General features: G+C 38.3%; 1 protein-coding gene across 1 annotated transcript in view; it reads left to right on the top strand.

Moving 5' to 3' along the window:
• LOC104285283 (KH domain-containing, RNA-binding, signal transduction-associated protein 2) overlaps positions 1–24,084 on the top strand; it is a gene marked incomplete at both ends in the record, with an annotated part of 112,670 nt that overhangs the window by 49,719 nt on the left and 38,867 nt on the right. Inside the window, one exon of the mRNA XM_009883711.1 lies at positions 11,326–11,442. Within this exon, the coding sequence (XP_009882013.1) occupies positions 11,326–11,442 (117 nt within the window). The remainder of the gene's footprint in view (positions 1–11,325; positions 11,443–24,084) is intronic.

The following is a 24,084-nucleotide window of genomic DNA, read 5'->3' as shown; positions in this document are numbered from 1 at the left end:
TCCCAAGAGGACTAGCTATTGCTTTTCTGTCTATGCAGGATCTAGGCATTGAACACCTAGTTCCAGACCTGGAATTTATGAATTTCATCAATTTGTGTGAGATACCAAAGTTCATGCCGTTAGTGAAATGAATGAGGTAGCTAAGCTGGAGATTTACAGCAGTCTCCACTGAGTGACTGAGGCTCAAGGCAGACAACAGCATTGAATGGAAATTCTGCAGACATAGACACCCGCCACCCAACTGGGTCAGATGCCGCTGTGGAAATGAGTTTCAAAGGTTGAAATGTCTACCTACATACCAAGGTAATTATTTTGGTATGGCTAACTGTGTCACTTGAATCCTTCCAGGAGAGAACTCCGGGCTCCCTCAAACAGTTGGAGCTTGGGACATACTGGCTTGACAGTGTGAATGGAAAATATTCACTGCCCTTTTTTTGGTGCATTGATTGGTATCTTTAATACCTATTTTGCAAATACATTCATCCTCTTGAAGGCTGTAGATGTGCAGTAGCTGGGTAATTATAATGGAATAAATATTAGATAAACTAGATAGATATTAAATATACCTGAGGCATTTCTTAATCTTGTGTTAGAGGAGAATTCAATATTACTTCTATAATATTCTTTTAAGTGAGAATCAGATCTTAGCCGGGGGGGTGGGGATAAGAAAAAAGGTGCAAGCAAAAAAAATTAGCAAATCATTTAATATTTTATCAGATAGGAGCATGCTAGCCACAGTTTTGTTCACAGTTGCTGTACTGCAATGGCAAGAATTCCTTCCTGGATTCTGTTAGATATTGCAGCCTGTGTTATTCAAAGCCACTTGAGCCCTCCAGCTCATGCTTCCCGGCTCATTTGTCATATACAGTATGGCTTGCTCTTTCAAGGTGTTGCCCTGAAAGTACTTTTTCCTGGTTTACATTAACTAAGTCTGAAGCACAATTATGTTGCTTTCAAAGGGATGCCATCAGCAAAGCAGTCTCAGGTTTGTAGATGCTTTTGACACTCAAATGGTATAAAACTATAGTTTCTAGTTTTGTGATGAGACTGAGTAGGTATTTTAATTTGCAATTAGTGAGTACTTTAGGCTATCAACCTGGCAAATTATAAACATTGACAAATACTGATAATGGAAAAAAAAATCACTTTTCTTGTATGCATATTTAACACAGTGATTGATTCTTCACAGTTAGCAAATCTGTTACACTTATATCAAATTACAACGTGATTACTCTCTATATATGTTAAGCTTGTTTTTACAATCAGCAGTGTTAAATGAAATGTAAAGTCGGGGATCTGCTGCATTGGCTACTCCTATTGCAATTAGCCCCGTGTACTGTGGAGGAGGAGGCTCTGCTGCCTCTCTGGTTTGCTTGCTGCAGAGCAAACCCGGGCAGTTTCAGTCTGGTGAATGAAGAGGGTCTTTGAGCACCCGGTATGTTTGCCATGTAAACCAACAGAAAGCCATCTGTGCCAGATACCGAGTTAACGCTGGTTATTTTCCTTACATAAGATCATCACAGTGAGCAAAAAACCTGAGGAAAAAAGTCTATTTGGTTAGTATGCAATCTGCTCTTGGAATGGAGTGCTGCAGTATATGGCTTTTGAGAATAAGCTCATGAACAGTGGCAATATATCCAAAAGTGTTTATTCTGCACTACCTGAGTTTGTATTCTGTCCTGCCACATTTGACTGAAGAGACAAGTAGAGGACAATATCTATTGTCTTAAATTTGTACAATTTTCACTTGAAACACAGTTGAAATTTAAGTATGAATTGGACAGATGTCCTACCTGAACACCTTGCGAACACAATTCAGCACCAGTTCAGCTCTTTGAATTAACACAGGATTACTTAACTGTTTTCACCGTGTCCATGTTGTTTTGGAATGCTTTGCTCCTCTTGAAATATTTTGTTGCATTACCACTTCAGATCAGCCAAGTCCTCATTAAAAAATCTTGAAAGATACTTGGATTTTCTTGCTAAGCATAGAAAAAGTAGAAGGTAATGAGCTCTAAGGAAGAAAGATTGTATTTTCTTGCATGTGTCCTTAGTAATAAAGAAAAACAACAAAAAAACAGTATAGAAAATATATGGGGGGAGGGAGAAGAACCAGAATTTTGTAACATGTTTTTGAGTGCTTTCACATGCTGGTTTAATTTCCATAGAGCTATGTGAGTTTGCATATGTCAATCAATTTAAAGTAATGCTTTGCTTTGATTATGAACGTGACTTGAGAATAAAATTAATGTTTGCATAGTGCTCGGTATATGTAAATTGATACATAAATGCTGCTGTAAGTATAATTACTTTAATAATGAAAGGCAAAATCAAGTTGACTAACAGAGTTTTTAATTAGATTAACATAAACCATTTTTGATTTAATACAATGCTGTCTACAAAATTAGACACTATATGCATGTATGTTAAATCAGTTCATTTACACACTGGTTCCAAATTAACTGTTGTTCTAATTTCCTTGACTGAAAAGAAATTTGAGTTTTATGCTACATTTTTAATAGTCCAGTATGACTAACATACGTAGGAAAGATTCATTCGTTTCATGGTTGAGTATTCAACCCTAACTTATCCTGGTTCTTGTTGACTTAGAACTTAACTTTGCAAATATAGCATCTGGCAAAGAGAAAGCTTTCACCTAATACGAAATCATATTCAGCTCAGTAGGAGTAAGATGATGTGCTTGGAAATCCCACTGTATTACAACTCCCTTAGATCTTCCTTTTACGTTCCAAACTCTTCAAGTTAGAAAAAAGTTGGTAGGTTGCTGCCAGTTAGCAAAGAGCAGATGGTGTTTATTACTGTGACCAGTAAATTGTGTATCTGTGGGAGTAATAAGCCCAATTAGCCAAATGTTGATTGTGCTTTTAAGTGTTGTAGTCTTAGTACCTATATCCATACCTGCACATATGCTCTATGTAAACTTACTTAATTGTGCACTTTGAAAAAAGATTAGTGGTCCACTTCTGCAATTGTTAGCATTTGTAGAAATATAATTTTAGATAATGTCCTTCAAATGAGCCAGTCTTAGATACAATTCCAAGAACTGTTTATTACTTGCCTTGGATTTTATTTGTTTGTAAATAGTAAAAGTTGACTATTTCAGCCTTGGCTAGGATGAATGTTAAAAGGCAGGGTTTTGTCCTAAAGAGGTCCCTTGCCCTTGATTCAATAGAATATGACTTAAATACAAGGGCAAAAACATTGTTAACTCAGCATACTCCGCTGTTTGCAAAAATACTGCTCTTGAACAGCTTTCCATTAAGGAGCAGTCAGCCCTCAAAGAACTTCTTGACTCTGTAGACATGGGTTGGGATCAGTCATGACCTCTGACTGATGACTAGTTTGCTAACAGCTCTGACCTCGCCAACACGGCCAAAAAAACCTGAGAGCTGTTCCTCAGCCTCCGACACCGCCCCAGCTGGACTGGCCAAATAGGGGTAAGCTTAGGAAAAAGCATTTTATTCCAAGTCGCAGAAGAATTATAAAAAAGGCAAAAGCCAAAGATAAAAATTTACATTAGGATCCTCTTTGCCATTTCTGTGTTGAAAAAGCCAGCTCTGGTGTGGTCCTCCTGTCAGCAGAACCTGGTCCTGCTGCATTTACCTTGAGTAATACCCACTTTCATAACCAAGCCCAGTGATTTTAATGGCAGTAGTTTCTGCCATCACTCCCTGACCATCCAAATAAGCAATAGTAGCCACATACATTCAACAAGGCCTGTTTGATTTTTTTAACATACTTGACAATTCTTCGGAGTCAGGATCATGTCTTCCTACATGTCTGTGCAGTTCCTGGTACGATAAGTCTCTCTGGATATCTCTGCAATTAAAATAATAAACCCCTTGAACTTGTTAATTGCAGATTTAATATAGATCCACTACTTTAATCGGTTCCTTGGCTTTTCCTTAATTGCCTCACGTCAGAGTTAAAAACAGAATCACACAAAATAAAATGTTCGGGTGTTTGATAGATTAGCAGATTAAAATAACTCACACTGCTAAAGCATGTATTAGAGAAATATTGCTAATCACATTTTCCTGAGTTAAGAAAGTTTAAATGAATAAAGATACATCAGACACCAAAATATTTTTTTTAATCAGAAAATTTATTTTAATTTTAAGGCTCATTTAAATTGCTTTATTTAAATTCCACAACTTAATACCCAATTCTGACATAAAACTGCTAAAAAAGCGAGGAGATATTTTTGCTATCTCAGTGTGGACTTGTATCTGGAAGGTGTTTATCTGGAGTCACTGACCATCTGTTTCATGGAGTTATGCCAAAAGTATATTTTCACTGTAGATTTAGATGCTTGCTATAAGCTAGTAAATAGCCAGACAAGTATTGCAGCATCTTCAAGCACACCGTAAATATGAACTCCCGGCACTCTTCAAAATAAAAAAAAGGTGTAATAAAAAATGTTTATTTCTTAGGTAAATCCTCTAGTCACAGCAGCTTTAATGATTCTAACTTTGTTACTCAGATTTAATTTATTCTTGAGGTAATTCTATTGATTTAAACCAGAAATTAATTTGGCTTGGAGTGTTCAAGAAGCTGTATTTTTGCTTTGAGCGTTTAATTTTGAGTCCATTTTTCTCCCCACAGCCTGGCATCAGGTTACTGTTTAAAGTGTAATGAAGAGATGAGACCCAGTGAGCTCTGTAGGAAAGGGCAGCCTTCTCCTTTGGTGCTGGAACCACTGCAGTGAATATCGGTGGTGCAATACTTTAAGAAAGCATTAGCACATATCCTTTGGAGTAGATCTCCAGAGCCCATCTGAAGGAGTACATTCATTTTCTGCTTGTGCTGTTTGCTGTCTCCTGACATGCCTTGCTAAAGTAGAGCCCTGCAAAGTTCAGTCCTACCAAACAGGTTTCTCGGAAGCTCTTCTCCAGAGACAACAAACATCACATCGCTGCAATAAAAAATAATGTTGTGTCCTTATCTGGAACACTAAGTTCATTTCAGAAAAGCCAAAAAGTACTAGATATTGAAGAGGTATTGTGGTAAACAGCTGCATATAGAGGGAGGCAAACTTGAACTGTGCAGAATCTGCTGAGCAATATAATATAATACAATACAATACAAGACAACACAATACAATACAATAGTTCCAGTTGGAAGGGACCTACCACAATCATCTAGTCCAACTGCCTGACCACTTCAGGGCTGACCAAAAGTTAAAGCATATTATTACGGGCATTGTCATGCTTACAAAGTGCTGAGAAAAATAAAATTTGCCTTCATAATCATTCAGTACTACCTCAACAGGAAGAGAAGTCCCTTGTGCATGTCAAAAAGTGAGATGCTCTTAAAATAAATGCTATTCTAAAATAAATTAACTATCAGAAGTCCTAGAACAGGACCAGAAGAAAACTAATTTCTAAGCCGGTCTGAGTCAGTAAGGTTTTATTAAGGAGTGAATAAGATCTTTGTCTCCTCCCCTTTTCTTTAGCACAGGACTGAATTTAGAAGGATTTTTTTTTCCACCCATGAATAAGGAAAGGCTTTTGTGAGGATAAGTAGCTCTGAAAATTGAAAGACACTTTGTCTTCCCACAAAGGAGCTGATAGCAATGGTGAACAGAACACACTAAGAAATAACAAACCTATTTCATGTTGCCAGGCCCGCACTATTTCTGTTTTGCTGTTTCTAGAAGAAATTAATTTATTCACCCAGTTCAGGGCTTTGTGCTGCTTTATCTTACAGCTGGAAACATTTGTCTGTCCCATTCTTTATTTATCTAGGTTTTGTTACTGTTCTGAACACTGATCTGTGTATAAAACAGAAAGTCACTGACACAAACACTTTTTCTGAATGGCAAGAATATTCCCTGTTTCTGCTTGTAAAACCCTATTAAAATAGTGTTTATAAAATAAGAATTGTTACAGTTCTAGTAGGGATGTATTTGGGCTACATCAAAGAGGAAAACAAATACTCTTCTAAATGTAAACATGCATTTTCTATCAATCATTGTATTTAGTTTGAGGCTCGAATGTTAATGCTGTAAAGCATGTGTTAGATTTGTTTTACCTATGGTAATTAATAACCCATGGTAATTTACCTATGGTAATTAATAACTCCTGAGATTAAATGGAGTTTTTTAGTCTTGAAAGAACTTCAGGTTAGAGCTTTATGTTGCAACATAACAGCAAATTATATGATTCTTTGCTTAATTGATTAGCAGCATTCTGGCCCCCAAGTGCAGAAGGGAGATGGGGAGAAAGATAGGTGTGGTTTTAAATAGGATAGGTTTTACTGGGAGCACTTAGTGCTGCTATATGGTGGAGTGACTTTTGATATACTTCTGGTGGTGCCACGTGGCCGGGCAGGGGGGTCAGTGTCCTGAGTGCGTGTGACCGTTCTCAGCCTGAGGCTGCTGCTGGCTTTGGAGGCACCCCGCCCCGCCAGACACCCCTTGTCACCCGGCTGGACCTTGCAGCCTGTGTCCCAGCGCTTGGGAGGTTTGCAGTACACCTTGGCATGCGTAAGCAGAGCAGCCCACCAGCGTGACGAGTCTCACAAGAGAACCAACCATTGTATGGCTGTCCGCTTATTGAAAGGCCAGTTTATCACATACTGAGAATAAAGCGAGTCCCGTGTATATAACCAAGGTAAGGATCAATGGTTGATTACAATTCTCAGCATTAAAAAATGAGGCGGTGATGAAAGTCAACAGCTTCTATCTGCCTAGCTCTGTGAGCCCCGTTTGCGGCTGTTGGGGTGGGCTCCTCCCCAGTGAGAGGGCTCCGATGCAAGAGCCAAGGACATTTAAATATGCGAATATTAGCTACGGATTCTCTACAGCACACGTTCACCATCTTCCTTTTCCCCATCTTTTTGTACAACACAGACACAATAGTGCAGCCGTGTCTTTTTGCCTTTGATGCCTGCTTCAAAGTTCAAACTCCCATTGCACTCCTCTCCTGGACAATTTGCTTTAACATGCCGTATACTGAAGAAACTTTCCCCTGACTTTGCAACATTATATACATCAGATGTTATGTAAATATCAACTTATACGCGTGTATGTTGTATGTGTGTGTTTAATTTCAATTCTGTGATAATTCTGTTGATATTATGACTTCCAAGAATAACACTTGGCATGTCCAAATTAAAGGAGGTAAGTGCAAACATGGCAATGGGAATAAATACACATGGCAATCTTCTTGAGGTGCTGCGGTACACTTAAGACTATCACAACATTGTATGTAATCTGCAGGATATATTTTAAGAACTAGTTATTGTACACATTCTGTTTGCTGCACAGGTTATAATTAATCTCTGGCATTTCGTAGAAACCACGTATGGTATATTGACATAATAAATGCTGACACTGGGAGACAGATTGCCTGTGCTGTGATCCAGCTTGACAACACCTGGTTGGTTTTAGGGATTCTCTTCTCAGTGTCTTAGCCTGAATTAAGTGAGGTGTGTTGATGTGCAGCATGTTTTACTGCAAGGGGTTTTGGAGACGAGCAAGTCTGATTATATATGTATTCATGCGTGGACCACAGCACTAAGCTTTGCACTAACATTGGCAATTTTTTAGAAAGAAATTTCATTTAATTAGTTCTTAAGACTTCTCCGTTTTCTGTATACTTGTTGGGCATCTAATCTTTGGTTTTAAATATTCAGTCCCAGCATATAAACTCGAGCAGAATGTCTCACACTGTCAGTGAGTATTCTCCGTGTATAAGCACAAAGCTTTTCAGATGGATGGAAGCAGCACAGTTTGGGGAAAGAGAATAGTTTCTGTGTGTCCACATGTGCAGTATCATTTTTGGCTATTTCTGTATAAGTATAAAAAAAAAGTTTTATGAACAAAAACTTTGATAGAGACTGAGAAGCCAGAGTCTTGGCTCTGGGCACCTTACAGTCTGATTGCTTGTGAGAGGTGGAGTGTGAACATAATCAAGGTGCAGAGAAACCTGGTGTGTATATTGATTGGGGAAGACATTGGGGAAACTGGCTGTGGATACTGGAAATATCTATCGAGCTATATTTTCTGTCAGGTTTTAGTCTGCACGGGAGAAAGTTTATTGCCCAGCTCTTGACACACGAAGCATTGTGTGCATTTGATTATAAGTAAAGCATCCCCTGCTACCAGCTGATCATTTTGCCCTGAAGACATGTATCTGTCTCCCCCAGGCAAATGATAAAAAAAATCTAAGGAAATAATGTGCAAAATCTTTGTCATAAACCAGGAGGGGTTTCTACAAGCACACAGAAAGCCTAGCTCACATTCATAAATATGATTGAGAAGTTAAGCCACCTATAAAAACATCCAGTAACACAACGATAAACATATTTTTCAAGTGGAAGTCTGTTTTCTCCCTAGCAATGTAAGCTTTCTGCTAATACTCTCTCTTCTGTATGCCATAATTTCTCAGCTATCCTCTCCTAACATGACCAGGTATCATCCCAGACAATTAGACCTACTATTATTTGGAGAAAATTTTTACACATGGTGGAGTTGGATCAGAACAAAGACTGCAAAATAAGATCTGCAGTTACAGTGGCTGTACCAGGAATGCGTGTTTGTGGGCAAGGGTCACCATTATGTGCAGTAAAACTGCCCGAGTTTTCACATTTTCCTTCACTGTAGGTATATGCTTTGGCTGTCTGTGACCATAACTGGAGCTTAAGCTCGGCAGTATTAAAAAGAGTTCTGCTCAGGTTCTTATCCAGCATATCTTAATAAAATAAATAAGTTGGCTAAAGTTGTGTTTCAAATTTCTTACAATTTGTGCTATTCACTGAAACTTTCTCTTAACTTTTCAGCTGTTTTTACCCACACGTGAACACAAAGGATTTACTTTTTCATAAGTTATTGAGTCAAAGTTACTCTATCAATATTTTCAGACTTTTGGGAGCTGGTGCTGAGGATAACCAGTGGCGCTAGAGCTTACGGTTGCTGGGAAGACCAAGCACAACAGTTCCATGTCTGATATAGTGCAGTGGCTTTTCTGCAATTTTAGACAAAACAAAATTAAGAGCAATTCAGTTATGCAGTTGTAAGTAACTGCTTGCTTCCTGATGTGTGTTTTTTAGAAGGTGGATGAAATGTGAGTGTCTGTCTGCTACATAATCAATAGAATTAAAATCCCCAACCACTTATTTCCTTTGAAGTGATTAAAATCCACTTTGTACATAGTTTATGCTGGCCATACCGCTCCTTTGCAGCCGTATGTCAAGGTAATTATTAGACAGTTTATGAAGTGCTTAAATATAAATGGTCAGCATAAATCTTCGTACAGTGCATTTTAATAGTATTATTCCATTCAGAGAACAAGCAGAGTCGAGATTTGGCCGACCTTCTAGTAGTCTCCTCCAAACTTAGGTAGCGGTATAGCTCTTTCAGCTTTTGAGGGGCAGCTTTTCTTAGTATTAAGAGACACTGAAAGGATGCAGCAGTAGATGGTTCTTCTCTGATTGGTGATGTATAAGTGGCACAAAAGATTTGATGGTGTAACTTGTGAACAGCCATTCTGCTTGTAAGGGGGTCCCTGCAGAGGAACAAAAGCTCTGCTCTGCTGGGCCATCTCTAATAAACCTTCACATACATACACAAGATGTGCAATTGTTGGAATCTTATTTCTATCAATAGATTAAGTCCAAGGTCTAGTATTAAAGTTGAAATTCAGTCCTTGCCATTCCTTCCTCGCTATTTGATTTATTTTTGTATGAAATTTAATAGTCAATTTGAAGCCAACAACAACTTCTAAGCCAACTTGTCTCTGGAAGAAGCATAGGTACAGTTTCAAGACATAGGATTGTTGATACCATGATGGGTCATCATCTCTAAATCCTACCCCAAAGTGGGGTAGGATTTATTGAACAGTTGATATCTTTTAGTAAATCAACAGATAGAGTTGGAAAAAAATACAAGCACACAAGCTTGAAAAATCTTTTTTTGGAGTGTCAAAGCTTGCTGGGTTTTGCTGTAATGTTACCTCTTACTACTTCCCCTGGACATGTTATCTAGCTGAAATCACTTATGTTGGTTTAGCTGACAGTAGATGTCACCTTACCTATTTATTTTTCCTATATTACATATTATTTTCTTTGATGATTTAACCAATATTTGAAGGGATTTACAAGTGATTTATAATTAAGACACTGGACTGAAAGCCAGCTTGGGTTCTGGGGGAAACAAGAATATGTCCCCATTTTTTTCCATTTTTAAAATAGAAGGTAATGCAAAACAAGGTATGTTATAATATCTTCTTAGACATTCAGGTGTATTTTTCACAGCAGCATATTCTTGTTTGCTATTTCTTATTGTCATGTTCTTTATCCCTGAAATAAAAACAAGGAAGCACTGGTACAATTACACACCTTTTTCCTTGGCTAAGCTTATTCTTTGTTGGAAGCCAGGCCAGAGTACTGTCTGTTCAGACTTGAACATAATTTAGAACCATCCTAAGCCAGTGCCGATGGTTCCCAGTCAACTTACAAAGACAACATATTGTAGAGTTTTTAAAAGATTTTGGAAAGCATACAAAATAATAAATTGAAGAACCTATTGATTGCAGAAAAAAAAATTACTGTTACTTAATAGACTCACCCCTTTTTTGCTAGTTTGTGTCGACATAACATTAACATCTCATTTATTTATTGTTCTGTCCTCTGATATTCATGTAGACATGTGTCCTCTTTAAACAGAAAAAAACAATGTTGTATGTGTCACATGAACTGTGTAGTGTTTAAGAATATTAGCGGCATGTCAGACAAAGCCCAGTGTTCTTCAGAATCCTTTCAGAAAATAGCCTTGAATATCTGCAGTGATCTATGGTTTGTGATTTGTTCTGTTGCTGGGAAAACAGATACTTGAAGCTGATACACAAAACAGCACTTATTTTAAAATCAATGTGTAAAACATCAATTCCTAAAAATCCATCTAAAGCTCTAACTTTGCAGAATATATTAGTTTGCCAATAAAGCTGGCTAACTCAGGAAAGAACGTCTGCATTCTCTGGGTTTCACCTATACCGTCTGATAGGCAAAGATCTTGTTTAGCAGTTAGCTAAACCTAAGAAGCTACTGGCTGTTTTTGTCCTAGAGAGAAGCCTCTTGGGGTTCAGATAAACCATGAATGCTTTTGCTGCCTTTTGCGCTGGATGAGAGGGTACCTTGGTTCTCCAGACTAGTATCCCAATTAATTATGCTCAGAACAAAGTAGGAGCATTTTTTTTAAAGGAAAGTAAACTTTTCTCTTTTAAGCAGCTTGTTTATAAAGATTTATTAAGTTTTTGAAGAAGTACCTCTTGGTCTAAAATAGTTATTTTATTTGCTTTCTAGTTCAATTTTGTCGGGAAATTGCTTGGACCAAGAGGAAACTCCTTGAAGAGGTTACAAGAAGAAACAGGTGCAAAAATGTCCATCCTGGGGAAAGGATCCATGAGGGATAAAGCTAAGGTACTGTATCGGGATTCTGGTTGCAGTTAGTGTCAAAACGTTTGTGCTTTAGCTGTTATGCTTAGATTGCCTGTCTACTTATTAATGACTCGATTAATAGACTCATAATAGACTCTGACTCCAATGTAAGTTTGTTTTTTTCAGGTTACATCAAATACTTAAATACAATTTTTCTCTTGCTACACAAACCTTGCTTCTCATATAATTGTAGACCTCCACATTTACTATATACCACTGTTATTTAAATAATTCACCTAAAATTGAAATCAGCTCAAAGTTCATTTGTTCTGAGAGAAGTCCGATTCTCCTCAGAAAGTGTAACTTGTATAGATTACTGCTGTAATATTGGTGTGCATGAATAGGTTTTCTCTTTTGTTTAGTTTTTCTTTAGAGATGGAACTTTTAAGATTGCATGTTTATGAAGGGCATAGTTCTAAAAAAGACAACAAAATGGATGTGTGTCAAAATGCACTATAGTTTAAATGTGTGTCAAAATGCACTATAGATAAAAGAAAAAAAAATGTGTTTGGAATCGCTGCTTGGTCAATGCACCTAAAGTAATTATTTGTAAGGTAAGGCAGCTTCATATATATGATACCCAAAGAACAAGTACTGATTGCATAGTGGTGTCTTACTTTACAGTCTGCAGAACAGCGGTATTACGGTCAATACAGAAATGACTACTAATTTCACTAAACTGTATATTGCCTGTAGTCATGTGCGTTATTCTGCTTTCCTTTCTGTCACCTCTGTCATTCATCTCAGTAGCTGAAATAATGAAAGCAATAATATGCCAGAATCTAGGAAAGACTAATCAGGATTTTTTGGTTGGCAATGTTTGGTCTTGGTCATGTGTATCAGCACTCACACTTGCATTATGAGGTCTCCAATTGCAATATTGAAAAAAAAAACCACAAAACAGACAAATTAGGCACAGGGAATGTAGTTCATTTTTTCAGAAATTCCTTTATGACATTGGGCATACTAACACTTCAATTTTCTATTTAACATTATATTTTATGATAATAAATGTGGAATACACTACAGATTTTATTTCTAGATATTGACAAGTAAAATATTTTATGACTTTTGGCTTACTTCTGGAATGATAAAAAATGAGTCCCTGGATGAAAGAGTGCATGTGCTGCGAAGTAGCAGTAATTTGCATCAGTACTGCATCTGCCAGCTCCATTCTCAGCCACCCACTCGGATTATTACTGCCAAGAGCAGCAATTGCCCAGATAGGGGAGTGTGAAGGGCTTCTAACCAGCTAGAGACATTTAAACACACATAAATAGATTGACTAAGTCCTCTGATTTTGAGATTGTTCACTCTTCTTATCATATAATTTGACTTTCATCTGATCATAATGAACAGTGCCAGTGAGCCAGTTATTACAGTCAGTCATGGGTGTGTCAGCAAAAAACAAAATTCAGGGGATTTTTTTTCCTCTTCATAGAGTATTTAGTTGTTAAGCGTAATCTGAAGTTAAGTATGAACTTCATGGAAACTCATTTATATGAGAATTGTGTAAAAAATGAACTTCTAGAGTAAAATAGTATTAAATATAGTAGTGATTAAAGCAATTTCTGTAGACAAGGCCTCATAAGTGACTGTTATCTTAATCCAATTTAGTCATTACCAATTCAAAAGAAAACAAAATCCCTGTGCAATTACAGTGAGAGATAGAAATTATTTGATCCATGTACATCACTGTTACCAGTTCCAAGCAAAAGAGGCTGAGAATGATCATCAGATGGGTAATAGTTACAACTGACATTCCAGAGAGGATAGTCTAGGTTGAGATACTGGTATAACCTAAAGAAAATATATTTGACTGTGAGCATAAATAATAATGTGAATTGCTGCATCGGTAAGATAAATACAACTTTCTCTGGTTAAAACAGTTTTCTTGCCATAGAACAAGCCTGCTAGTCTCATTTATGCAGTTGGGTTTTTTTACTGATTTAAATACAAACTACTGTAGTCTGGAGGCTTTTTTTGATTTTTTTGTACCATACAAGAAATCAGCTTATGTATATTGGCACAGAAGTCTTCCTTCTGGAGGAATTTTTGAGAAAAATCTATGTCATTTCTATCTGTAAACTAGAATTTCCTTAAAGCTGTCTGTATTATGCCATGAACCATAATAGTCCCTAGGCAGACTGCAAGCATGTGTGCTTTTCTCCTCCAGCCCAGTGCAGCTGGATGCTGAGCTGCATTGGAGCAGCAGCAACAGAATTTCTGCTGGAAAATACCAAATGAATTTATGCCCTAAATCCTTGTGTACTTAGTGTTTGAAAACCAATCCACTGATTTAGGTTTTTTTAGTGCCAAAATGACAGCAGGCAAATGCTTGGCTCTACAGTGAACCACTCTGGCCATAGTCTGTAATTTTGGGCATATGGAGGGGCAGTCTTCAGTTCTGGGAAGAGGAACCTGTCAAGGGAGGTGTATCTGCTTTTCGTAATTTCCTTATGTCGTGGTTTAACCCCAGCGGGCAACTAGGACCACGCAGCCACTCACTCACCCCCATTTTCCATCAGAAGGACAGGGAGAAGGGGGAGAAAAGGAGGGGAAAGGGAAAAGGGGGTTGAGATAAAGTCAGTTTAATAGAACAATAACGGAAAAGTAAAGTAACAATAATAACAATAATAATAATGACACAAGTCACTCTCACCACCCGGTGAATTGGCACCTTCCTGAGCAATGATCATGGATCCCCCCACCCGGCCAACCCTCATCTACATACTGAGCATGACATATGTGGTATGGAATATTCTACTGGCCATTACATTATTCTGTCTGTGCTCCTTCTCAGCTTCTATGGAAAGCTGAAAAGAGTCCTTGAAAAGTATAAACATCACTTAGCAACAACTAAACCAATATGCATTATTGACATTCCTTTCACAGTAATTACTAGAAATAAAATTAACTCTTTCTGGGATGAAGCCAGGACACCTTATCATTAAAAAAAGAAATCTGTGGGTAAATTTCAGAGACTGAAGAGTTTAGGCTGTTCCCTTCCAGAGCCTCAAGGGGGACACTTGGTAAGAATGACTTGAGATTTTTGAGTATCTACTGTGCCTGCAGTGTGGTAACAGGATAGATTAATTTGAAAAGGCAATGCAACTTACTTAAAATGAATATTATGAGCAACTCCAATTGTGCACTAAATACTACAGAGCTTCTATATGTGTCACAGAAAGTTGTGTTAGCAACTGTTGAAGAGATACCAAGGTATAACTGCAACACTTCTGCAGAATGTTATTTGGGATGTAAGAAAAAAATCATTCTTCCAAAGCAGCATGGCTAATGTGAGTACTTAATCTCCGTGCTTAAGCTAATGCCACTGGCTGAGGAGAAGTTTAATTTTCTGTAACAGGAGAAAGATCCTACAGTGTGCTGGCAGAAAAAACAAGCACCATCATGAAACACGGACAGCCCACTAGACACTACAGAAGATGATGCTGGCTTTTAGATACTTTTTCCTTTTGATTTGGCATGCAAAACTGTAGCTAAAATTTGAAATATTTATTAGCTGAATAACTTCCATTTGTTTTTACATCACAGATAATTTATTGAGCATAGCCATGACCACTGAGAATTTTGACCACCATAAGAGCACAGCTAGTTTCCAGTGAGTTCTTAGAACAAGTTGAGCTCTCACTATCTTGCTGGCTTACATGCTGCCACTAAAGGTTGTCCTTCTTGTAGTAATATGGTATTCTAAAAATGCAAATACATTCTTCAGAACAGGTAGCGATGAGATTAAACATAGTCATATTGAGTTGCTTGGCTTTTGATTCTTTTCCATTTCTTTTTTGTTTCATTTTCTTCTTTTTCCAAACAGCATGGGAGGTGATTGTAAAGGTAAACAATCAAACTGAAGTGACAGGAGAAATCTCATTACAAGTGGAATGAATTGATCGCTTTCATACATATATGCAGATTTTCTTTTCAACCATGCAATGAATGCTCTTCTCTGTGCCATTTAAAAAAAAAAAAAGTACGTAGTGAGCTGGAATAGAGTTTTTTACATAAACTATAGCAGTAAGAGCATGGATTATCTTTAAAAGAAGCAGAAAAATATGTAGCAATGTTTCTTAAACACTTTTATTTCTTGGGCTAGTTACCTGCCAGAGTTTTGTAGGAGTACAGCCTTGAAGCTTGCACCGTTTCTCCATACTCCCTGGTTTTAGATTATTTATGTGAGTGGCATTTTATCCAGATAAATTATACACCAATGTGCAAAAACCACACACTAGGTAGTACATGTAACTTGGTCTTTGTGTTTTGTGGAACTTCAGAACATCGTATGTGAGAAAGCAAAATGGCAATGATTTCATGTGGATGGAGGTGAAAGGAAGATTTTTGTAGGAAAAACAGTAACGTTTAGGGCCAGAGATAAAATAACCACACTGGTGTCATTAGAACTGCCTTTAAGGACTGCATGACCTGACTGCAGATTGCCAGAGCTTTGGGAGAATATGTGGGAAGAGTCAAAAACATACTCCTCCCCTTCCATATTTCCCTAAGAACCCTCTACTGACTGGAGAGAAAATAGTGACCTAAGGGACACTTGTCTGAGGTGGGACCTCACCCTTAATAACAGAAGTGAGAGCAGATCAACAGCATTAATCATAGTCTAGCCATGGTACTTCTCTGCAACATGACTTAATCTCTTTTTATTATTTTTTTTTTCAGAGATAAACTATACCAGAGTAGATGAGACTGTATATGGTGAGGCTCGCCTGGAATGACTATATGTAGCATGATACCAGTAATTAATTGGTATAGATAATGCTGGTAAAAGAGAGCAGATGAACACCATGATCCCAGATTAATAACTGGAATGGTGAACAAGGCATAGAAAAGGCATCAACATATTGAGAAAGGGAAGAGGACAGGCTTGAAACAAAGATATGGCAGGTATAAATTTTTTGCAAAAGAAAAACTCTACCTTGTACAGAATTTTATCTTTTGTCTTTCCCATTTCCCTGCGTAACTTTATGGTGGGAACATTCAAAGAAAGAGATGATGAAAATTTTCCACTGAGCACAAAATTATGTAGAAAAGACGCATGTAGAGGCTCCAAAATTCTGAAACAAAGAAGGATTGTGAGAGAAATCTTGAAAATGTGCAAGTGTTGTAGTTGAAATTTTTTCAGGGTAAAATGTTTGTGCTTTTTTTTTTTTTAAAGAACTTCTTTATTTAAAAATTAACCTAAGTGAAATATTTGGAAGAGCTGAAAAACCTAAGAACAATAAAAAGTTTTGATTTTGCTTTAATAACATTTTGACTGTTACCCAAAGGAAGATTTTTGATTGCTTTTCATTGTGTTAAAAAATGAAAAATGGATTTTTAACCTGATTATTTTTTCCTGAAAACTCATGGTTCATCACCTGCAAGACACTTGCAAGACATTAACTATTTAAACTGTAGAGGCTCAGATTGTCTTTGCAGAAGTCACAGACACTCTGAACAACTTTTTGAACCACTTTTTACTTACATAAAGTGGGATTTGGAAATTAACGTATAGCCTGTAAACAAGGCTACGTATTAGATAAAAGAAAGCTAAAACGTCAATTGCTACAGTAGCACATGGGCTGTCAGCCACACATGAAGGAAAATGTAAGTCATAGTGCTCGAGTTAAATCTCCTGGGTACTGGTGTATAATTGCCACCCCAATTTAAAATCTTACTTTTTACCTGGAGAAATCCTGTCACCACCAATTCCCATTTTGCACACTTTCTGTGTGACAGGAATCAGAGGGTTGTGATCAGTGGCACGAAGTCTAGTTGGAGGCCTGTAACCAGTGGTGTCCCCCAGGGGTCGATACTTGGTCCAATTTTGTTTAATATATTCATTAATGACCTGGATGAGGGGACAGAGTGTATCCTCAGCAAGTTTGCTGATGATACCAAACTGGGAGGGGTGGCTGACTCTCCAGAGGGACGCGCTGCCATCCAGCGTGACCTGGACAGGCTGGAGAGCTGGGCAGAGAGGAACCTGATGAGGTTCAACATAAGCAAATGCAGGGTCCTGCACCTGGGGAGGAAGAATGCTAGGCAGCAGTATAGATTAGGGGTGGACCTGCTGGGAAGTAGCTCTGAGGAGAAGGATTTGGGGGTCCTGGTAGATAGTAAATTGTCAATGAGCCAGCAATGTGCCCTTGCTGCCAAAAAGGCCAATGGAATCCTGGGCTGCATAGGGAAGAGTGTGGCCAGTAGGTCGAGGGAGGTCATTCTCCCCCTCTACTCAGCACTGGTGAGGCCACAACTGGAATACTGTGTCCAGTTTTGGGCTCCTCAGTTCAAGAGGGACAGGGAACTGCTGGAGAGAGTCCAGCGAAGGGCAACTAAGATGACCGAGGGATTGGAGCATCTCCCTTATGAGGAAAGGCTAAGAGAGCTGGGACTCTTTAGCCTGGAGAAGAGAAGGCTGAGGGGAGACCTTATTATTGCTTATAAATATCTAAAGGGTGGGTTGAAGGAGGATGGAGCCAGACTCTTCTTGGTGGTTCCCAGTGACAGGACGAGGGGCAATGGGCACAAGTTGGAACATAGGAAGTTCCGTTCCAACACACTGACAAACTTCTTTACAGTTCAGGTGACAGAGCACTGGCACAGGCTGCCCAGGGAGGTTGTGGAGTCCCATTCTCTGGAGATTTTCAAGACCCGCCTGGATGCAGTCCTGAGTAATGTGCTCTGGGCAATCCTGCTTTAGCAGGGGAGTTGGACTAGATGATCTCTAGAGGTCCCTTCCAACTCTGAAAATTCTGTGGTTCTGTGATTCTGTTTTTTACCCATTTCTTTCATTGTTTAAGCTTCCACTTGCTTATGTCTTTTGTCCTGGCTGTTTGGAGGATGCTGCTATGAAAGATTCCTGTTTCTTTCCTATAAAACATGGGAATTAGAGAACCAACTTGCACTGCAGCTTTGAAAAATCACGTAAAATATTTGTCCATGTCTCAGTGTTTTGTCAGCTACTGAGTGAACTTTTAACTGCTTTCTTCTTCAAGTTTCAGTTTTTTAAACTAGTTATTAAAGAAAGAAGGGAAGAGTTAATTGCAGTAGAACTATCTACCTTTCATTAATCTGTGGGTTAAGTACTTTACAAAGATGTTGCACTGCCACTGGACAACAGCTTATCCCAGTAAACTGGTTTTCTTGTATTAGTTTTTCTTTTTAAAAAACACAGGTATTAAAGAACTTGTTGGCAACCATAAAAATCTGAAGTCAGCATGCAGAGAACCTACCTAGATTCAATGATTAACATATCAGCTTTAGTGTGGTTTTTAACAGCCATATTATACAAGTACCTTATAAAAGATTTTGAAAATATGGGAGAGTTGCAGTGCGTACTGGTCTGTTCCAGTGCCCTGACTTCAGGGAAAATGCTAAGTGCCCTGACTTCAGTCCTGCAACCTTTAAATATAGTTATATAAATATCTTACAGGATCAAATCCATATATATGTAATGTGAATAGTTGCAAATAACTTTTTGGTTTGCAGCACAACGCATTTTTTCATTAGATCATTTCTACCATGAGCATAGCATCCTAATAATAAAGAGTCAATTTCCTGATAGTGTTCTCTTGAGATCATTGGTTTTCCAAGATTATATAAATAATGCTCTGATAACCCAAGAGGGAAGAAAAAACTTGCAAGTTTTGGCTGTGGAAGGGGGTGATCCAAGTATTGCCTTATATTCTTTCCCAATCCCATTGCTTTACTGAAACATGAGAACAAAAGTGTCTTCTTTAGTGCCCTGAGTTTCAAAAGCCTTTGAGTGTCATTGCTTATGCCGTATGGTTACATATGCACTATTTCCTTCTGAATGAGAGTGGCAGCATTCTGAAAAAGAATAAGAAATTACGAAATACACTAGAAAGTAAAAAAATTAAAAGGTCAAATAAAAATCACCTCGTGGTCTGTTGCACCACGTTTTACACTGGTGCCACTCCACTTGTGCAGGTGAGGTTACTTGCTCTAGCTTATGGCTATGGTAGTTAAGCTCCGTGTGCCATCATGAGGTTTCAGCTCTTACAGCTGGAGATACAAATTTGGGAGTTTCTATTAAAAGTTCATTTTAGTTCTTTAAAAGAAGCCTGTAGGCTTACCTCCAGCCTGCTGGGAGTTCTTATCTGTACTTTATGCAAAATCCCTGAAATGTTTGTTTCTTAGGTAAGAAGTTTCTCTTTCATTGAAGTGCTTCTTTATCATCTTTAGCTGTAAAATCTCTAAGGGAACGATACAGCAATGTGTGGCATTGGGTTTAGAAAACTGGCTTGCATCCAGCAGCATCCGTAGCTACTTTTAAATCACTAATTGGTGCTCACCCATTTAATCTTTTTCTGCTAGGTTTTCCTTTGCTGTGTGTAAAAGTATTATTGACTTTGTATTTTTATCTCTACAGCTGTGGTACCTTAGAGCTTACAGCCATTACACCCCACAAACAGGTTTACAACCAAGGGCAGGATTAGGGCCTCTGCATGCCTTCAAGATATGAGCAGGAGTTACAGCAGTACACCACTACTGCTGCAACACATGTTTTTTTCCCTTCCTAAATTTCTCCAGCTTCCTGATACTGACTGCTGTGAGGCTGTAAGGACTGCAGCAACCAACCAGCAACAAAGAAAAAAAGCAAAAGGAAGGAAACAAAAAGCAGAGGACCCCATATTTTCAAACTGAAATCTTTAAAGGATCATTTGCAAAAGGATGTTAACTCTTTAAAGTCTACTGTAATCTGCATTCTTTCAGTTTTTCCTTTAAGTGAGCATGTCAAAAGGTACCAAAGGCTTTCAAAATCTAAAGCTAGGTTTTAAGTGAACAAAAATTCCAAAAAGGATGCTTTCTCCTTTTACAGAGAAAACGTAAATCTGTTGGCAATAAAAGAAGAGACTGTCTTTATCACTGTTTCCTCCAGTGTTACTCATTTTATAGCAACTTTCAGTTGCTCAGCCACCCCGGGGTTTTTTTTTGGAAAATACCTCTATGTATCACTTCTACTGTGTTATAAACTCATTTTTGCCCTGATAGGGGAGGGAGTTTGAGGCAGATACAGATCACAACCAATATTTCTTTGAATAACTTATTCTTTAAGCTATTTTTACTTATGGCAGATAACTTCTCACAGCACATTCACTTATTCAGTCTCACATCTGAATTGCACTCTCATGATTACCTGGTTAGAGCAGCGTTTGGGAAGCCAGCTCCAACTATATACTCAGAAAACAGAGGGTAATACTGGCAGGTCAATGGTAGATGTTCAGAAAGTCCATCAGAGGGTCCTTTATTTCACCAGATACATATGCAATCCCATAGCCTTCATCTGCATACAGCAGCTGTCTTGGATGCAGGCCGAGTCATGGACCCCATTGCTGATGCCGGCATGTGCTGGTGTTCAGCAGCCTCTTGGCGTTTTCAGACTGTATGTTCTTGCAGCTTCACCAACACCAATAGTCTCCAGGGTTTACCAGTCCTTGGGAAGTTTTCACATGCCAGTTTCTCAACACGTACTTTTCCTTTCTTTTTCTTGAAACTATTTCTCCATCAAAACTTACAGATACCTATAGAATTCATGCAAGCTCACGTGGACGAGACTTTCATGAAAAATGTTTGGATACTCATCTTTTCATTGCTTCTTTTAGGTGTCTCATCATGTCCACACATGCTGTCTGACCCTTCTTGTGTTTCACCAGCTCCTCAAAGCTGTACAAATCAACTTGTTCCCAGAAGGATGTTCCTTCTCTTTCCTTCCAGAAGACTCCATGTTACCCAGAGTGCAACAACTAGGAAAAGCAAGTCATCTTCTCTGCTTCCCATCCACACCCTTTTAACTAAATTTGTCTATTTTAATTCACAGTAAACTGAGGGCTTTCAATTATATATCTTCCCTCTGGCACAAAAAGAATGCATTTATTCGGTGAAGATCATTCTATCTTGGGAGTCAATAACCTCTTCATTCTTTTCCCATATCCCTGCATATTTTGAGATATTTTGCTCTTGCCTCTTTGCACTCTGGGGTAATATTGTCTTTCCTCAGATCGTTTGTCGGTGCCACATTCCTGGCAGATGGGAGCATCTTTTGTTTGGTAGTTTTTGCAGTTTCCATTGTTTACTTCTCTGACTCACTGGCTGAGGTGGGAGCAAACTCAAAAATATGAGGACATTGAGCCAAGACACAGCTAACTGGATATACTGGAATAGATTCTTCCCTTCCTGATATTCACATGGCCCTGTCTGTGTACCTAATCAATAAGATGCCTTCTCATAGATAGTCCCTTATCTATCAGAAAGCTCATCTGTGTTAACAGGCATCCTCTTAATATCATTGACCAGTATCTTTGGATTTGGAAGCTGGCTAGACAGATCAACTACCTGTTATCCTTCAATTTATGCAGATTCAAACGATCTGCAACATGGTAACCTCTGGCTGTTTGTGCCATGAAAATTTAGGAAAGTCCATTTGTTTCTGTTTCCGTCAAGTTTGTTTGTTTCTTTGTGGTACGGATTTTCCTTCTGAAGGTAGTTTTTCATATTTATGTCAAAGATTTGAGATGTTTTCTCTGACTTCCCTCTCCGCGTTTTAGAACCCATTTAAGTACATAGCCCATCTTGCTGCAGAGAAAACAGTCTTTTCCCTGGTCCCTCTTGGCCAAGAACAGGTCTCCTTTGTTTTGGCTGGATGGCTTAACCACTCTGAAGTTGATTAGAGGGGTCAAGCTCGAGGAAAACTTTTTATCTGTATGTATATGTATATATAGAGAGAAAGATGTGTGTGTGTGGTATACAGCTATAATTCAAGGTTGAGTGTAAGTCATTCTATATTAGCCAGTTCCTCCTGATGTCTTCTATACAATGAGTAGGGATGTCTGTCTTTTATGAACAATTTGAAATTCCCATGCTATTTAACATTCAACTCTTCTGTGCCCAAAAGATGCATAATTGCTTCCAAAGTTTCAAGATCATTTCATAACCCATTTCCTAAATGTTTCTACAGATTGGTAGGAAATTACCAGTAGATGAGACCACTTTCATTTTAAGAGTATAGCTAAAGTAGCATTGCTCTCTGATTATCACCACATTATTCAACAGTGTTCCTTTCACTTTGGTATAAAACTTACTGTCTCCACAAGACATCCTTGAAGTAGCCTCTAGACCATTTAATGTCCTAAATGTGGATGATGTGTCACTTTTTTTGCATTCTGAGTTTCATGCAGCAGGTAAAGAAAAAGCATCAATACCAAACCGCCCTTAAAGCTACCCATATCACTCTAGGTCCTCACCCCCCCCTTCCCCAAAATTACTCTTTCCTGCCTGTGTACGAGGCACTGTGGCTGTTTGTCTCTGCCACAGTGATTTCCACCTTGCTTGAGTCTCCCAAGTTCTAGAGAAATCTCTTCTCCAGAGATGTGGCTCGTGGCTTATGCTGCCTGTCAGCTCTGACCTGGATTTCAGGATCTAGATCTGAAGATGGGGCAGTGGGGGCCATCTGTTGACTTCTCTGGTTGGGTTCCAGTTCTTCTCTGGATCTTCTGCCTGGTCACTGTAGGAGTATATGAACAGGACTTTGTTGTCCCATTAGAGAAGTCAGTTATGTCTCTCAGTAAGCAGCCTGTTCCTATCCTCATGGCAGATGGAAATCTTTTAGTTACGCTTTTATAAAAAAAATTATTTCTGAGTGAAGACATCAGATTTGTGTCTGCAGGCTTTTACACATTACTTATAAAAACAGCTATTACAATAGCATAGCTAGAGCCCAATTTACTTCAGCTTATTTTCATATAATTAGATACTTACCTGTATGCAGTGTACCCTCCTGAAAAGGGACATAGGTCACAAGGTAGCTGTTGTTCCTCAATATTGGAGCTTGTTTTCAGTGGTGCAAGATCTGGCCTACCATCAGAGTCAAGAATTAGCCGTCAGGAATTGCTGGATCGCAGAAGCACCATATTTATCTCCTGACAGTCTCTGAGCCAGTCCCTCCCTGAAGCAATGGTAACAAAAAGGCCTCGGTGAAGATTGCTATGCTGGCCTTTTTCTCACTGAATATTCCCCAGGAGAGAAAAATCCTAAATTGAGTAAATAAAAAACCCCCACCTTTATGGCCTTTTTGTCTCTCAGAGACAAATTTTGGACTATAAATTCTGGGCTGCAAATATCGGAGACAGACTGCCTCATTGATTCTATAACTTATTCACCCATGATTTCTTGGGAAAAGCTATAAATACCAAACAATTTGTGCAAACTTGTGTGCTTATTAAAGGAAATGGAACCGAAGCCTCTGACCTTGTTGATATTCTATTTTTTTATAAAATTATTTGGTATTCTATAACAAAGACATGTTTCGGCATACACATGGAAAATTGGAACACAAATTTTTATTTTAAATTGGAATGATGGCAAAAAAATTGAGATTACTGTGCCTGCCTAACCTTGACCTGTGTTGATTACTGACGAAAAACTAAAGTTCACAGATTGGTTACATGCAAAGGTAGGCTAAAACAATCAGGAAAGTAGGACACTCATTTAAGTACTTAAAATGTTTGTAATTTAAATAAAATTTGAAAATGGTTGGAATGATCTCCTTTGACACCTAAGGAAATCTATAAGATCTCCTCTAATACTCTCAGT

This window comes from Charadrius vociferus, unplaced genomic scaffold, assembly GCF_000708025.1.
Source record: "Charadrius vociferus isolate BGI_N301 unplaced genomic scaffold, ASM70802v2 scaffold654, whole genome shotgun sequence".
In the NCBI taxonomy this organism is placed as follows: Eukaryota; Metazoa; Chordata; class Aves; order Charadriiformes; family Charadriidae; genus Charadrius; species Charadrius vociferus.
This window is presented reverse-complemented; position numbering and strand designations above follow the sequence as displayed.